Here is an 18,804-nt window from a genome sequence, read left to right as displayed (position 1 = left end):
TCATTTTGCTTGTTATACAGTTCAATTTGTTTAGTTCTTGACACGTTTCAGCATTTAGTTTAGCTTTTAGTTTTTGATGAATGTGTAGTTTTAGTTTAATTTTTGCTCAGTTTCAGTTTTAGTGTGTTTTTTTTTTTATTTGTGGAACGAAGGGAAATGTGTAAGAATGAAAGTTATAAACATATTCTGCAAATGAGATCAAAAGTTTAAAAGAGCTTATGAGAATCTCACCTAATAATCCATGTGTAATAATCAATAGACAGTGCAAACAAGGTTTAAAACAAAATGGATTTTTAAAGGTATAATGTTCAGCACAGATTTTTGAAATATGCTTGCAATACATATATCAGTCCATAAAATGTACAGCTATGCACAAAACACACTGCTGCCTTACAGTGCAGTGCACAGTTACTGTATGTATGTGACAGTCTACAAAATATTGCGACATACAGTGCACAAATCTGCACATAAACAAAAAGTGAAAGCCAAAAACATTCCCACTTTCACTTTATTTGATTAAGTCATTTCAGTTGCGCTTTTTCAAAGGGTTTCGTTTTTATGTTTGGCTCAGTTTGCAGGAGTGTTTTTTAGCTTTTGGTTTTTGTTTGAGTCTTCATTTTCGTTCACAGTAACAACCTTTACGTGTGTGTATGTGGTTGGAGGGTGAACACTGTGACTTTCCTGGAGTGTTGCTGCTGTCTCTTTCTCCTGAGAGCCGCACTCCAAAATGAAATATTTTCAAAACAGACTTTTTGTCCTCCTGATGCCGTGTCTGCTTATGCATTTTCATGTAGTCACAACCTATGTGCACGCATGCCAATCATAACCCTGCTAATGTATTTGTATGTCACGATCAATACCTCCAGTATGACACACCCACATTGAAGCATGTCTGCTTTTGTGTCTGTGACATGCTTCTGCACCGAGGTTATTATCGTTACCACAAACTAAAATGATATGTATAAAGACTAGGCTTGAAATAATAAGAGCAAACTGAAACTGTTAATAATACTGTAAGAATCAGAATAATAATGTAAGAGCGCTGTAATTTAAATGCATGTTAGAGACTGGAACAGAAAGCACGATCTCCACGTCAAAACCAGTAGAACTAAATTAAAATTCAGCATGAATTCTCTTCGGTTACATTTTTTAATTGTAAAAAATTAATTCTGAGTGAAGTGAGGGAAGCAAATGAATGGACTAGTGGAGCTGGCAGCTTTGGGCAGTGGATTGGCAAAAGATGGCAGTGGAGCCCCCTCGCTGTGTGATGGCAGGGAAGGCTGTGGCTGTGGCAGACTGACAGGGTGTTACTGCTGCTCCTCTACAATTTCTAAGTCTATCACTCAGAGAAAAAAATAACCCGTCCATCTGGCCCTGACTGAAGATGATTCAATTTGTTAAATTTCTCCTTCTCTTGAGAAGTAGAGTTCAAATGGCGCTTAACACAAGGGAGGTTTTTTTTTTTTTTTTTTTTTTTTTTTTTTAATGAAGAACAAAGGGCCGGCACTTAAAAAAAAACAGAAGTCTATCATGTCAGTCTGCCTGTCTTAAATAAGTCTGGTATTTCTTCTAAAAATCTCTAACAATAAAAATGTGAGATAATTGGACTAGTTTCCAGCGCAAATCAAGCAACTTTATTTTGATAGCATTTTGATCCTGCTTGTTTCAAGCAAATCCTCAAAGCTGGTGTACCTGCACAGAACAAAAAAATGGATTTATTTTCGCAAGCACAAGGGGCAGAAATTTTCACTTGTAAGAAAAATCAGATTTCATAAGATGGATGGTTTTTTTTGTAGTAGTTGTAGTGGTGGTTCACTCAGTCGCTAACCCACTACCACCCCCTCTGCTCCCTGAATACCCAGCAGTACATTAGCTGAAGAGCTACTGTTACAGTGTCTTACGGTTCCAGTGAGCAGCTATGGCAAGCTGAGTGCTACAGTAAGCCCCCACAGGTTTGATGGCACGGACTTCTCTCACCCACCTCACCGGTTCATAGCCAGCTCTCCCCAGGAGCACCAAGGTCATGTTAAAGCGGAGGACACTGCAGCCTCTGTGTGTGTGTGTGTGTGTGTGTGTGTTTGTGCATGCATGCTTGTGTGCGTCCACATGTCAGCATTTGTACGTGTCTGTGTGTGCATGTGTGTGTGCCTCACACAACAAAGGCAGAGGAGAATGAGAGTCATTAGGAAGGAACAATGGATATGGAGTCTCTCTCGCTCTCTCACACACACACACACACACACTTTCTCCCTCCTTCTCCCTCTGTGTCATTTTCTCTCGTCCTAAATGTGGCTAAGAGCGTGGTCTTGCTGTTCTCAAACACAAATGGAAATGTCTAATCCCCCTCGGTAAGAGAAATTCCGATAGGACAAACTTGAGATCATTCTGTGTTGCGTGGAGTCAAGAGTGCTGTATCGATCGGCTCTATCTGTGATGAATCCACAATTAGAGTCATGGCAGGCCGTGGGGGAGCCTGTCCTCTGTTTGATTGAGCCTGCCCTCTTTGCCTTCACAGCTATGTGGATGAATCATTAAGCAGGAGCGAGAAGAGTGTAAGTTTGTGTTCCTGTGTTCATGTGTATGTTTGTGTGTGTGAGTGTGTGAATGTTGTGCAAGGCAATCGTTACTTCTGTGTGAGGGCAGCAATGAAGGACCAGGAGGAAAGGAACAATGCAGAGAGGAGGAGAGGAAGAAGATAAAGAAATATATAATTGCAACCTACTGAGGGACTTCAGATGGAAACTAGCTGGGGATTTGAGTCTAACACAGATTGAATTTGATTCATAATTCACTAGTTGGCGATTTGATTTAGGAACAGTTTTTTTCTTTCTTTCTATTTTTGGAGCAATTCATTTTGTGAACCACAATTTAAGTCAACAACTTTTAGCCAAAATGTTATATCCACTGATAAACATTGCTCCTAATACTAAGGATGGGTCAAATGTAGAGAATGAATTTTCCTAAAAGGATTAATAAAGGATAACTTAGAAACACATGCAGTAATAGAAGATTCCTCTTTACCTTGGGAAATGTGAGGAAAAAAGAAACTTATTGTAGTCACTATATTTACTTATGGTAGTCTGTTCTTTTAAGCATCACTAATGAATTGATACAAAGCATTACAGGTTGATTTAGGCCAGAGTCAGAGAGAGTCACTCTTTTTATTTCTTATTAGCAGATCAATAATCACTGATATTAATGCACTCAAGCATTGAGTGGATCATTACACTCCTGAAATTAGCTTTAAGATGAATTTGGTAGCATTTACATTATTTTCAATATTGTACATTGTCCATTACAAATAAATCTAAATAGATAAAGAATTGAGATACACCATTAAGTTGTTTATTGACATTGCAGGTAGGGAGTGTGCCGAGCACATAGAAACTGAATTCAATTTCTATGGCCGAGCAACACAGAGACACAGAGGGACATTCTTCAAAAGAGAAGGGAGACAGACACGATGCTGGCTGATGTGTTGTGAGGGGATTTGGGTAGTAGGTACACACCCCTAAATGAATTAATAATAAAAAAAGGAAACAAGCCATTCAGAGAGAAGGAAAAAAAGGAGATAGAGCAGAACTGAGATACAGTATATTGCCAAGATGCAACATTACAGATGGGGTGGGTGGGGAAAAGTGAAAAGACAGAGAGAGATTGTTCGAAAGAGAAGAGAGAAAGGCGTTATTTGGGGCAAGTGTAGTGCTACAAGGTGATTTGGGAACCACTGGCTGTGGGCACACACCCCTCATGAAGGGTGTGTGATGAGGAGGGGGTTCGGAGTGTAGGAATGCTGGTGTCAGGCCTGCCTGGGCCCAGTAGCAGAGGGGAGAGGCAGGGGGCATCCTGCCAACTGTGTCTGCAGCTTAATTAACTCTAAAGCAGGCGAATTGTGGGCTGCCCCGTCGCCTTGCATATCAACGACCTGAGCGCTTTCTAAGCACCTTAACAGACAAGCCCTCCTTTGTGAGCCGGAGGAGACTATTCAATCCGGGCCGGTGGAGCCCAAGGAGCCCCTCTCTTGTCTCTCGCCTTCTCCTTCATGTGACAGGCATGTAGAGGTTTCTCCACATAAACATTTGAATGGTGGCCGTGGTTGGAGTCTGTGAAGAACTGCACCCCGATTGAGAGCTTTGGCTCCGGGGTTTTTTTCTCGCGCTCGACAAACAGCAGCGAAACCTGCTCAACTATTCCTGTTTGTGGCTAAAACTCTTGAGATAGAGACGTTTTTCTCCCAACATGCAGAGACGACTTTCATGATAATGCAGTAATTATATTAACTGCTTCTTATTGTTAAATCCTCAAAGAAATTCTTGCGACAAAGATAAATGTGTCACTGGTTATCATTACATCTGGCCTGCTCTCTTTGGTGTCTTGTGTAGAGGTTATGAAAGTGCAAGCTTAGGCTTCTGTGTGTAGTCGAGGCCACCGGCTCTAAATTGTGTTTGAGTGTTTGCAACCATAGTATGTGATCTGTTCTTATGTGGTCTTTGGGAAGGTCATACCAGTGCCTTCTCAGACAAAGCTTTCTCTAAGCCTGGGGCAGCGTTCCCATTCCCTTTCCTACCAGCACTGGCTCTACTATCTACTGACCCCTAGTGGCATGCCATGGTATTAATTTGCCCTCTCTGCTGATCCAAAAGCAGTTCTCCTTTTTAAAAATAGGGTGAAAATGAATGTAAGGTGGACGTGGTCTCTGATTTGTGATCAGCAATCTGGATAAGTTGTTCAATTGTTAACAATTTTGCCATCTGTGATCATCTAAATTGCTCATGCTTAAATTAAAACTGTATGATTTAGGCCCGCCTTTTGTTGTGTGTCTAATTATTATGTACAGAGCAAAAGCCTAGCCTGCAGGTAAGTATACACTTTGCTCTTTAGGCTGAATTTTTAATACTTTTGGTTGAGGCTGCAGCGTTATTGGCTCAGAGATGCTGTCAGTCTGCCACTCACTGATGAGAGATCATATGATGTACACACACACACACACACACACACACATACAGACATGCACACACAAATGCACACTTAACAACACACACCCCAGAGTGCTGAGGTCAGGACAGATATATTCTACTGAGAGCTTACCATGAGCCGTGATGAGAGGAGGCTGGGTTATTAAATCTGGACCTGCTGGCTTGTGTAGGCTGGTTGGCTGGTTGGCTGGCTGGCTGACCTTGGCTTGCTGACTGGCTGCTAGCATTATGACTGACTGGGTTTGTGGTGGTTGGCTAGCCAGCAGGCTTTATTGACTAGATGTGGATGGCAGGGACGGCCGGCAGGCTGACTGGTTGGCTTTTTGCGTGACTGGCAGGCGGATTGATGGACAGAATGATTGTCCTGTTGGTTTGTCGGTGTATAGTGGCTATAGGTGCTTTGTTTTAAGCAAGCCGACTGACTGATGCAGGTTGGCTGTCTAGGTTGTTGGCTGTCTGAATGGTTTGCTGCTGTATATTTCATTAGGCCATCAATTCCCCAGCAGCTTCAATGTCACACAGCGAAACTCTCACACGCACATCTGCTATCACAAAAACACCTGTGTCGGCCTGCAGAGCACAGCACGTGTTGAGAGTACACATGGACACACCAGTCACACACGCAGACACACACAAACTTGGCAATACTGTAATTCATAAATAATTTAACACATTCACAGAAACTGGTATGCATATATGCACATGCATGCATACAAACATACACACGCTGCACCGAGGCTGAACGCTTGAGAGATACAAATATTTGAAGAGACTTCTTACAGAGATAAAAAAAAAAAAAAAGATTTAACTTATTAATGTTTTTTTCCTTCCTTTTTTCCCCCTTCCTCCAAACATATATCACTCAGAGCCCCACGGGTTCCATATTTTCATTTACACTGAGTAAGATATGCTGTTTTTGAGAAATAAAGAAAGATTGCTCTACACACATTTTTTATGAGCTAACTCATTTCTGTATTAATGGACCCTGTACTTATTCCTAATCTGAGAAGCAGCTAAGGTGTTTTTTTTCTGGTTACTTGTCTGTAGCCTTTAAAGCCCTTCAAATTAATACATTGTATTATGGGATATGTGTAAACTGCATAGTGGTCGATTAGTTTATGTATTGTAGCTGACGCCTAAGGCCTTGAGTTGAAACTGACTAAAAGAAGTGAGACCTTCGTCATCATCAGCGTAGACTATGTTTGTTGATTCTGAGGCCTTGTTGGACAAGTGAGCTGGAAGAAGATGAGAGTAGACTTTCTTTTGATGCCGTTGGCAGAACTGTCCAATTTGTCTCAAGGGGGACACAATTTATAGACCGTAAGTTTGGGTGAAAATTTGCCTTTTCACTTTTTTTTTTTTACACTGACGCCTCCTGCAAGACAAGTGCAGACATGTACACATATACGCACCCGCACACTTGCAGATGTGCTCCATGTGAAACTGTGCACAGTATACACACACACACACACACACACACACACACACACACATACGCATAGCCGCATTACCTTAACTTCATTCCTCTGGTTTCAGTTTTGGTCGTGGATCATAGTTGAGTCTCCAACGCTGGCTCTTTTATTAAGCTGTCAGTCATCTATCATAAATTTTAATGTGTTCGTATGGGCATGTAAAAGGATCTAGGGTTGTAAAAACATGTGGCTGCCACCTTGTTCCAGGCTCTCAGGCTAATTTTCATTAAGACAATGGTCTGTGCCTGCTAATCAAATATCAATCTTTCTCCAACAGGGAATTATTTAATTCTAAAGAGAAGTAACACAATCTATGTGTCCTTTCAGATACGCTACATGCTTTCTTTTTTTTGTTATTATTATTATTGAATTGTTTGTTTTCAAGATTTGCTGTTGTCCCTCCTGAAAATGTTCCTTAACTTTCTTTTCAGGGTTTTTTTGAACCTTTGAATGATCTCATAAGGACACATGGGAGAGTTTGTGGGTGAGTAAAAGAGACTTTCCACCATCAGCATTCTGTCAAACACACCGGTCCAAACATCTTATTGATTTCAGTCCTCACTCAATGTGATGTGAGATGAATACATGCTAAACAAGAACCTTTGTTGGCAGCATAAAGAAATACCTTTAGAAAATAAGGACAGGATTCTGTAATGTTCACGTTTTCCACAAGCAATAATCTGTAACAGCAACTGTAAAATATGAAATGAAAGTCAATTGGATGTGTATAGTTTTTTCTTCACTGAATCTTTTTACATCAAGTTTGGTAAGAATATTTTTCAGGTATCAGAATGTATCATGAGTAACACCCCACTATGACAGACTCTCGGTAGCAATATTAAAGTGCCACTATCTCTGATGAATTGCCTGATCAAGGGGTGCTTATGAAAGGCAGATTTATTTCTGCCGTTTCAGTGTGATTGAAACATGATTTTAACTTTTTTTTTTTTTTTTTTTTTAATTTCCCATCCCTGTAATATTAATTCTGACTGTTTTTACATGCATGTCGTGCCGTTAAAGACATTCTTACACCAGTTTTATCACACATCTCAGGCTCATTCACTCACATTCAGTTCCAGACAGCTTAAAGCTTTGCTGTTACCTCCCTCTTTCTCGTCTCTCAGCCGCCTTATTAAAAATGCATGTGCGTGAGTTTTTGTATCTTTTGGAATTGTTCAAAAATGGAACAAAAATCTTGAGAAAAAGTAAAAAAAGCTTCATGGGAGTTAGATGCTTCCTGTGTGTTTATTGTCAGGTTATGGTTTGTTAATTGAAGTGTCATACTTGCTGATGTTTCATTGACTTCACCTATTTCAGCTGTGTAAGTCTACTTATACCCCATAATTCAACATGAACATTCACACAGAAGCCTAATTAACATATTAAAGAAAGAGGGCTAAATGCTAAAATGAATGGCACTCACTCTCCTCCCTCAGTACCCATGGCTGAAGTGCCCTTGAGCAATGCATTAACCCCTAACCACTCCAGTGCTGCTGCTCAGTGGCCGACAGTGGAGACTGTGGTTGCGCTGGGCAGCTCCCAGGTGTGAGTGTGTGCAGCTGTGTGAGAGAAAAGCAGGCCGTTGCTGAAAAAGAGCATGCATGATCAGTGAACCTACCCTGAGTAAATGAATGTTAAAGAAAACCACTGACCATGTATCATGTCAAGGTTACTAACAAGTGTTCCTGATTAATTACATGTAATTTAATCATATGTATTTAAAAGCATTTTAGCTGTGTAAATATGGAAAGGTCAGGCAGTTGGTAACATTTAAATGTCATGTAACAGAAGATCCAAATGTATTTTTTTTCATACTCCAGTGTTACTAGACAGCAGAATTTGACTCTAAGCAATAAATTCCCAATGACGGATCAATAACAGCACTAATTTATCACATCAAATAACATGGTGGTAGCCAGCAAGCAAACTAGACTGGCTAATTGGTTAATATGTAGTAAGCAATAATATTTCCTTATGAGATGAATGCAAAACCTACGTATGTCTGTAGAAGTGACATTTGGCGATTTGCTTATTTGTCTTTGTCCTACTGTTAGTAAAGTATTTATCACAATAATGTGAATTTTCAGTGATCACAGCAGGGTAGTTGATTAGTGCTACAGTGTGCTTCTAATTAATTCTGACTGTATTTATATTCATGCACCGCAATTAAATCTGCTATCCATGACATTTTTCAAGTGTTAAATAGCTATTTTATTCATCTGGATTGTGGGGTCAGGTTGCATGACACCAACTGGCAGAACATCTGGAAAGCCGAGTGCCGCTCGCTAGTTAGCATATTCGCCTACCCGGAGAGCTCGCCTTGAAAATGATAATACCGGCACACACAATCTTGTTGCATAGTTTCATCACTAAAGGTAGCAGTTGTGGTGTGAATTGTTAACCGGCGATCTGACGGCACAGGAGCAACACTTTTAGCTGTCATCTCGACTTTGTTTCAGATACTTCACTGCCGGAGGCCGAGGCAAAAGGGAGGAAATGGGGAGTAATCCAGTTTCCAGCTTTAAGAGTAGTTTTATGTCAGTTTTGCCATACCTCTCATGCTCATTTACCCAGGCTCCACCGTGTGTTCCTAAGGTCTGATGTTCCCAGGCCCTGTGTTCCATCAGTGTATTTTTTCCAAAGTGAAAAAATGTTCCCACGCTGTAAATTAAACATTAACCGCCCCATGTTCCCTTTATCCTATGTTTCCTATAGAAGAAAAATTTACTGTCTATGTCCGTGTCCTTGGTATATTGACTACAATGCATAATCTAGTTCATGTTTGGTAAATAATAATCTGAAACAGTTTGTTGAAATGGTATATGTGAATATTACATTGAGGGAAAATAGCGCCATGGACCCTAACTCCCATTCAGTGCCATATGATATAGAAAACATCTCTGGAGATGTTCATGTGGGAAGGGGTGTAGGTAAATGTGAGTAACGCCTGCAGCAAAGACACAAGAATGCATGGCAGTATTTCAAGCGCAAGCTTTTAAATAAGTGTCTATCAACTTGGTCTCCAATATGAATCCAGAATCTAAGGGCAAAATCAGCACATCTTAGGCTAGTTTACTGTCTCTACAATACACACAACCTAGTGGCAAGGACCAAACACACACACACACACACAAAAAAAGTATAAAAATTAACAAATATCCGATAACATGATAAATGCACTGGAAAATTATCTGCAGTGATATGAAACATAAGGGAATGCAGGAAATGAGCAAAAACTCCAATCATGCTTATCCTTTAAGAGCACATCAAAGGATCCAGGCTCACTTTCCTCTCTCCCTCCACATTCTGCCGAGGCAGAAGAAAGAAGAAAAGAAAGAAAGCAAGGTTGGGAGGAATAAGCACAGCAAATTGGGTTTGCCATGGCTCGATTTGATGCCAAGGCCGGACGAACTAAGTCAGAATTCAGGGATATATGCCAAAAGACATTACTACAGCTTTCAGTGAGAGTAATCCACCAGTTCAGTGTGTAGTTTTTCTTCTTTTCACAAGTAGAGAGGCTCATGGCACATTTATTGAACTTCTGTCATCTTTAAGTAGGCCTGACAGTCATATCAGCTATCAAAGTCCAACATATTCAGAGTTTTCATTTTTTTAACAGATCAAAAAGTTTCTTTCCTGTCTGAAAAATGTATAATAAAAAATGCAGAGGTGGTATTATTAAGAATTTTGTGCAGTCAAAAGGTGGCAGCCGAAATTATCACAGCCCCACAAGCAGGAAACCACTGGGTGGTGAAGTAAACGAGTTCACGCTGAACTGTTTGTCCTTTTAAAATGACGACAGCATATACCATCACCTCCGGCTATTCATACACCAGCAAATAGTCATATTCTTAGATGATTATATTAAGGATGCTCTCCATTACAGGGAAACATCAAGGAGGTGCACTATGACAGCTGTGTCCATAAACAGGAAGATGCGATGCTAATGACCTTATGGTTTTTAATAAAAGGGCAAATCCCCAAGCTAACATTTCATTCCGTACTATTTCAAAGCTGCTGACTCATGTTTGGTGCAGTCACACCAGTAAATTCAAGACAGCTTTGACTGTGGCCTTCACGCTTGCTGTGCCTGCTCAACCTGAAAGAATAACCTGTGCTGTAACTGTAACATGAGTGTGTTGTACTGATTTTGGCTGAGGGCTGGCCGGGTAAAGTGAGAACTGTCAGTTCTTGATCCAGTAGTTCTCTTGATCCATAATTTGTGTAAGGGCGTGTGGGAGTGTAGGTGGGTGGAGGGGCCCGCCAGAAGGAGAGGGCAGTGGCTGCAGGGGGCCATAGATGAACATGGTTATCTAAATCAGTACTGACAGCCTCACTGCTCTTCTGTAACTGCGAATGCAACCCATGCCCAGCAGGCTTAAGATAAACTTTTACAATGGAGCCATCCCCAGACAGACACCTCCCAAAAATTTACCACCTCCAAACATTTCCTGTCTCTGGAGGAGTCGTTGGGCCCCCTCATCCTGGCTGTGAAATTAAAGCTTTTAATCTGAAATGAATTGCTTGTTTGTTTTTTATTTGCCCAGAGTAGTTATATTCAGCTATTGCTTCTCCCATGAAAGTTAATTCATATTAAATTGTCTGTTACAGATCTCACATTTTTTCTTACTCTCAGTCTCAACCCCATTCTCCGTCTGAGAGGAGTTAAGAGAATTTTATCTTACATTTTAACCTCCATTTCATGCTCGTGGCACTCAGCTAAAAGTAACAATATTAATTCCCGTTGGAGCTCAACTCAGATTAAACACTTTATTTTATCATACCAGCTTTCACTTACACTGAGTCCTGCCTCATGTATTTTCACTTCACTCCTGAATATATTACAGGTGCTCTCAGACTAAAACATACATTTTTTTGTGGTGCTATCATGATAGAAATTCTTTTACAGCTATTTTGGAATTTCAGCATCCTTCATGTTCAAGCACAGGGTTTGTTTTAGAGATGGTATAACTCACTGAGCCTTTTTTCTCCAGGCCTAAGACTGGCTGTAATGACCACTGTGTGTGACATGCTGATATTAATGCACATTTACTGTGCACATACAGTACAGGCCAAAAGTTTGGACACACCTTCTCATTCAATGTGTTTTCTTTATTTTCATGACTATTTACATTGTAGATTCTCACTGAAGGAATCAAAACTATGAATGAACACATGTGGAGTTATGTACTTAACAAAAAAAGGTGAAATAACTGAAAACATGTTTTATATTCTAGTTTCTTCAAAATAGCCACCCTTTGCTCTGATTACTGCTTTGCACACTCTTGGCATTCTCTCGATGAGCTTCAAGAGGTAGTCACCTGAAATGGTTTTCCAACAGTCTTGAAGGAGTTCCCAGAGGTGTTTAGCACTTGTTGGCCCCTTTGCCTTCACTCTGCGGTCCAGCTCACCCCAAATCATCTCGACTGGGTTCAGGTCCGGTGGCTGTGGAGGCCAGGTCATCTGCCACAGCACTCCATCACTCTCCTTCTTGGTCAAACAGCCCTTACACAGCCTGGAGGTGTGTTTGGGGTCATTGTCCTGTTGAAAAATAAATGTTCGTCCAACTAAACGCAAACCAGATGGGATGGCATGTTGCTGCAGGATGCTGTGGTAGCCATGCTGGTTCAGTGTGCCTTCAATTTTGAATAAATCCCCAACAGTGTCACCAGCAAAACACCCCCACACCATCACATCTCCTCCTCCATGCTTCACAGTGGGAACCAGGCATGTGGAATCCATCCGTTCACCTTTTCTGCGTCTCACAAAGACACGGTGGTTGGAACCAAAGATCTCAAATTTGGACTCATCAGACCAAAGCACAGATTTCCACTGGTCTAATGTCCATTCCTTGTGTTTCTTGGCCCAAACAAATCTCTTCTGCTTGTTGCCTCTCCTTAGCAGTGGTTTCCTAGCAGCTATTTGACCATGAAGGCCTGATTCACACAGTCTCCTCTTAACAGTTGTTCTAGAGATGGGTCTGCTGCTAGAACTTTGTGTGGCATTTATCTGGTCTCTGATCTGAGCTGCTGTTAACTTGCGATTTCTGAGGCTGGTGACTCGGATGAACTTGTCCTCAGAAGCAGAGGTGACTCTTGGTCTTCCTTTCCTGGGTCGGTCCTCATGTGTGCCAGTTTCGTTGTAGCGCTTGATGGTTTTTGCGACTCCACTTGGGGACACATTTAAAGTTTTTGCAATTTTCCGGACTGACTGACCTTCATTTCTTAAAGTAATGATGGCCACTCGTTTTTCTTTAGTTAGCTGATTGGTTCTTGCCATAATATGAATTTTAACAGTTGTCCAATAGGGCTGTCGGCTGTGTAGTAACCTGACTTCTGCACAACCCAACTGATGGTCCCAACCCCATTGATAAAGCAAGAAATTCCACTAATTAACCCTGATAAGGCACACCTGTGAAGTGAAAACCATTTCAGGTGCCTACCTCTTGAAGCTCATGGAGAGAATGCCAAGAGTGTGCAAAGCAGTAATCAGAGCAAAGGGTGGCTATTTTGAAGAAACTAGAATATAAAACATGTTTTCAGTTATTTCACCTTTTTTTGTTAAGTACATAACTCCACATGTGTTCATTCATAGTTTTGATTCCTTCAGTGAGAATCTACAATGTAAATAGTCATGAAAATAAAGAAAACACATTGAATGAGAAGGTGTGTCCAAACGTTTGGCCTGTACTGTACATATTTTGGGTTTAGACTTACAGATATAGGGCCAGTATTTGCCTTTTTATTTATTTATTTATTTATTTATTTCATTTTTGTATTGAATATCAGCCGGTCTGTTGTTAGCAGCTATATAAAAACAGTCTGTGAAATGTTTTATTTTGCACATGACTTATACAGTGGTTCAAAATAGTTTTTTTATTAATAGGGTCTTCATTTAAAAGGGCAGGAACATATCCAAAAAATGTCCTTAACCAATTTGATGAGGAGGGTTACCCTGCCTTGAAGAGCTGCTTGCAACAACCCTGCATCAACTTCATTTCTCTCTGGGTTGCAGTTAGTGTCTTGCGATGGTCTAAATTCTAGTTCTGGGGCTTTTCCACCCTGACAAGAATGAAATACTATGTGGAGAAAAAATGTAATACTTGGAATTATTTGGGCATAAAAATTGCCAAATGTAAATGCACTGAATACTGGCACAAAACATTGGCTATTGGCAGCTTCCATACAAAAGTGTCTTTAGCTGGGGTGTCTTGTTGGTTTAGCATTCTGCACCATGATGTGCTGAGTTCAGATCCAGCCCAGGACCTTTGTCGCATGTCTTCACCCTGTGTCCACCCCAGTCTTTTCTATGTCAAGCTCCACAGAAATAATACTAGCCTTCAGAAACCCACACTGGTTAAACCCTAACATGCATCCATTTGTTATATTTCAGGTACTATTTGGGCCGGAGACCAGTGGTGGTAGTGGCAGACCCCGACATGCTCAGACAAGTGATGGTCAAGGAGTTCAGCACATTCCCTAACAGAATGGTGAGTAGGTTAAAAAAAAAACACAAGCACACATGGAAAACTCACACGATACTGTGTTAGTACAGTGTTATTCTTAATCGACAGCCATGAAATCCTGCAAAAAGATAACTAAAAGTAGTAAAACAAAAACTTAAAATGAAATGACCATTTAGTTTCACTTTTGCAGTTTCTGAGAAGATTTTTGGTGATAGTCTTTATGTGATCCTTGAAATAACCTGTTCACCAGGTTTCCGAACCTCATAGAGCCGTTGGATTTGAATGCTGCCTAAATGTCCTCCTTCCAGTAATGAATTTCATTGAAAAGCCCTGAAGCAAATAAGGAGCTCTGCCTTATTTGCCCTTACATTTCCAAATGGAAGCCACTCAAAAGTTCTCCATCAAAGGGAGGCAGGATTGACCGTGTGTGTGTTCCCTGCTTTGTGGGAGGATGATGTGTGTGTGTTCTGTACAAGTTCACGCTCTGTGATTTCAGGAGAATGGTCTTCAGGGCTTTTGTGGCAGTGGCAGAGTGTGCCCTCCTCATCCTCAGATCCCACAGTTGAACCCAATACAGGGGAGTGGTGTACGGCAGAGCGGGGCAGAGGAGGGCGAGAGAGAACAGAGCGTGAAGGAGCAAAGCAGGGCAGCGCAGGGCAGAGGAGAGGAGGACGGAGGAAAAGGAGAGTGAAGTGAAGCAGAGAAGAATAGAGTTACAGAACAAAATGGAGGAAAAATAGAGAAGAAGCGAGAACAGTGTAGAACCAACGGACACAACAGTAGAGACAGGAAAGAGAAGCAGATTAGAGTATAGCAGGATGGTGCAGATGAAAAGAGGATAATGCAGAGAGGAGCCCAGCAGAGGAGAACGAAGCAGAGCAGAGAGAAGAGGAGAGTAGATCAGGGTAGTGCCCTGAAGGATATGGCAAGGTATCCCAGGATGCCACAGTCACAGCTAATGATAGGCTGACACATGCGTCAGCGAGGGTTCAAAGGTCACAAGGCCACCCTCGCTTTCATCATCCTCTGTACTGGCTCTGTGCTGCACAGGGCCTGTGAAATGTCAAAGGGGGATGGGGGGGAAATCAATATACTTTGGAATCACTGTAGAGCTCCTGTGGTTTGTTTTCAGCACACACACACACACACACACACACACACACACACACACACACACACAAAGTATGATGCCGACTTCTTTTGACATTTTATCTGAAATAAACCAGTTTAAAGTGTACCTTCAGCTTTGATGTCTGAGATTCAGTTTGGTGAATCTCTTTTCCCTGAATGAAGAGGCCTCGTAGCGAATTTGCAGAGTCCCTTTTTTCTCAGTGTTTGCATGCATGTGATGTTTGCATGTGCATACTGTATGCTGTCTGTTGGCCATTTTACGTTGTAGGCTTCATTGTACCGTGTTCTGTTGTTGCCTGTAGAGTGATTTTCCCAGCAACTGAAGCCGGCAGCAGCATGAAGAGACCCATAAAGACTCTATGGAATTACTAAAAATACTAAATCCCCCACTGGCCGTTGTTTACACAGACACTCTAAGCCAAATAACGATTTAGTTAAGTCAAGTGGAGTGAATTATTGCAGAGTTCCAGAAATATGCCCTGTCTGTGATTTAGTGTTGCAGTTGTCAAATTCAACTTGAGTAACATAGCCAGGGAACATATTTGACAAAGAGCTTTATTTGTAGCATGCTGTTGAGACCCTCTGCTGTGTATTTAACTGTGTTTGTAATCTCAGAGAAAGGTCTGTTATGTCTTTCAGCAAACGCAATACAAAACCTCACACTGACAACTGTAGTGCGGTTAACAAGAGCGTACGCTGCACCGCTACTCACAGTCACACAGGTTGTCCTGTATTCATTCGCACAGCGGGAGTGTATTTGACACAATATGTAATAAAAAAGCAATATGAAACGGATTAATTGTTTGTGAAAAAAAACAAAAAAACAAAAACAAAAACAGAACTATAGCTGAAACAGGGTGGAAGGGTGGTATAACAAGCAGGGCTGATGAAGTGTTCAGGTTTCTCTTTGCCCCTTTTTTGGGGGGGGGCACTTGACCTGCTAAAGTGTCCTTGAGCAAGACACTGAACTAATATTGAAACCAGCTTCATCCAGTGACGACCAGCAGCTGCTCAGGCTGACAGGCAGCATGTTTTGTATTCCTCCAAAGTTCTCCTCTGTTGTATTTCTGCCTCAGAGGCCCAGGGTCTCTAAGGATTTAGCGATGATCAAACCCACTGGACTGGACAGGAATAACACAACAGGACAGGCTCTCTGACTTTTCCATCTATTGTCGAGATGATTTGACCGGCTGGGGTGGCAGGGCAGTGGAATGAAATAATGATCCAGGGAATTGGTGATGGGGGGTGGGAATGACAGAAGGGGCAGCAGAAGTGTGGTGGCCGGGTGTTTTGCGTTGTAGTGCTGTTGATCCTAATGAAGGCATTCGGTCATTTAAAAAAAAACAAACAAAAAAAACCCAGGAAAACAGGAAGAAGGTGAAGTGCAGTGTAGACAGGCTGGCAGTTTTTTTTTTTTTATTATTATTTCTAAGACTTCTAAATCCCCATGTAATGTGAAGACTATATCGAGCTATTAGAGCATGTGCACAACACCGTGCTGCAGTGAGCTCTCACCGTAAGTTGAAATCTTCTCCACTTCAGCCTCTACAGAGCTATCTTCTCCACAGACTGAAATGATTAAAAATGATTGCAGGTTACTGTGTCAGAGTAGCGTGTTCAATCACATTTCTGAAAGATGGTGAAATGCAAAATTGAATGATAAACAACATCATTATAGCGTTCAAAAATGAGATTGCTTACATATATTGCCACTCAAGAAAAGAAAAGAATGGCGTTAGATAGATTTCACCCCAACTTCCCTTTAACTGCTAGAGAAATAAACCACTTCCTGACACTGTTTTTTTTTTTTTTTTTTTTCCTCCCCAATACCCACACGTGCGGTCTTACTGTTTTGAGTGTGTGTTCGTGTGCTGATTAAGTGTGGCACATTTGGAAATGCCCATAGCCAGGAGCACTTAATCTACACTTGATGAAGCCTTACCCTAATACCGCTTCAGAGTGGTATTTAAGGCTGAGCGTATTCCGCAATTAATCAAGAGTTTGTATGCCAAACAGGAGGAGCAGCACTATAGCATTCCTGTGTAAGTGCAGTCTCATTTGGCTGTTGTAGCCTCTGTCATTAGGCAATATGTCAAGTGTAAGTTAGCCGAGCGTCTTGTGAGGCCCCCCAGGTGTGGCCTCGTGAAACACCTGTGACTCATTACTCTTTAAACCTTCCATCACTTTTGTAAAATGGATTAAACCCACATTTCAAAGCTTTTAATCCTAATTTTGAATCGCTGCTTTACTTGCTACTTAACTTGGGTAGCTTTTTTGCATTTTTTTTCTTAATTTCCTAACCAGAAAGTTACATTTGAATTAACTTCACATGAAATTGCACTCATCTCCAGTGTCCAATGTAGCTTTCCAAAATGTCAGTTGCTCAAAATGGATTATGGGTACAGAGAGTGGCAAAGGATGCACCTGTGTTCGTCAAAGTCTCCAAATGAACTGGGACACAGGTCGCAAGTGTGGTTTGGGACAAAACAACTTTCTGCTTTTACCAATAAAACCGAAAGTTCAATTAGAGCTACAGTTGTCTCTCGCTATAACGCGGTTCACCTTTCGCGGCCTCGCAGTTTCGCGAATTTTTTTTAGTGCAATTTTGCATGCTTTTTTTTTTTTTTTTTTTTTTTTACAACGCAATGTGTTCTGCGTCCTGATTGGCTAAGGGACTGTAGACCATTGTCAATCAATCTCCTCCATGCCAGGAGGTTTTGATCTTTGGTTTCATTCTATAATACTGGACTTATTTTTCTACGAAGGTTTGAACTTTGAGAGTGTTTAAACAAGAGAGAAAAGTGAGAAAATTTCATGCCTGTCTGAGAAAAGTGTATAAACTGTGTAATGAGGGGTTTTACAGCCTTAAAACATCTATAATAATTGTAAAAAATAAAGCTGACTACTTCGCGGATTTCGCCTATTGCGGGTTATTTTTAGAACGTAACTCCCGCGATAAACGAGGGACCACTGTACTGTCAAAAGTGCTCCCCCTAGAGGAGAGTACAGGAGAGACCAGTGACAGTTACCTTGCAATTAGTCTTGTATGTGTGTCTGTCGCATTAATGCCTACCGATGTTTCCAACGTGAGAATGAGATTTGTAGTTTAATGTAATGACAGCAGGTGTGTTTTTGCCTGTTCTCTCCTGTCCTTTTTTTTGCAGACTATTCGATTTTCCACCAAGCCCATGACTGACTGTCTGCTGCTGCTTAGAGACGAACGTTGGAAGAGAGTCCGCAGCATCCTCACTCCATCCTTCAGTGCTGCCAAGATGAAAGAGGTGAGCGTGACCTCTGCTTCCTTTCTGCCCTCTTTCACCTCCGTCCTCTCGGTTACTACTCTTACACTCACTTCTCTCCTCCCCTCTCACTCGCTCCGCTCCTTTTTTTTTTTTTTCTCTAGCCTCTCTCCCTCCTTTACCTCTACATCAGCCACTTAATCACTCTCTAAATCCTCTTCATTCATTCGTTTCATCTGCTTCGGCTGCATGAAACCTATAAATATTCATCTGTACAGTATTTATTCAAACGGTGTGCTTCGCATATGCACGGCCACGTTCAAATGGATCACATGCTCATCTTTCATGTCGATTTACTGTACATGTTACAGCAGTTGTTATTCTTCATTGCTCATCCTTTGACTGCATCCTTACAAGATGCGCTTACCTGTATTGAATTTGGGATAAAAGGCCCTTTTCAGCTGTACAGAGTTGAACAGCCCAAAAGTGTAAAGTATAAAAAGTCTTATTTTATTTTTATT

General features: G+C 41.3%; 1 protein-coding gene across 2 annotated transcripts in view; it reads left to right on the top strand.

Annotated features, from left to right (window-relative positions):
* The window catches only part of tbxas1 (thromboxane A synthase 1 (platelet)), a 75,421-nt gene that overhangs the window by 23,629 nt on the left and 32,988 nt on the right, over positions 1-18,804 (top strand). For both annotated transcript variants that reach the window (XM_030054311.1, XM_030054313.1), the window contains exons 4-6: positions 6,880-6,932; positions 13,841-13,937; positions 18,209-18,325. In XM_030054311.1, the coding sequence (XP_029910171.1) occupies positions 6,880-6,932; positions 13,841-13,937; positions 18,209-18,325 (267 nt within the window). The remainder of the gene's footprint in view (positions 1-6,879; positions 6,933-13,840; positions 13,938-18,208; positions 18,326-18,804) is intronic.

This window comes from Myripristis murdjan, chromosome 6 (genome assembly GCF_902150065.1).
Source record: "Myripristis murdjan chromosome 6, fMyrMur1.1, whole genome shotgun sequence".
In the NCBI taxonomy this organism is placed as follows: domain Eukaryota; kingdom Metazoa; phylum Chordata; class Actinopteri; order Holocentriformes; family Holocentridae; genus Myripristis; species Myripristis murdjan.
This window is presented reverse-complemented; position numbering and strand designations above follow the sequence as displayed.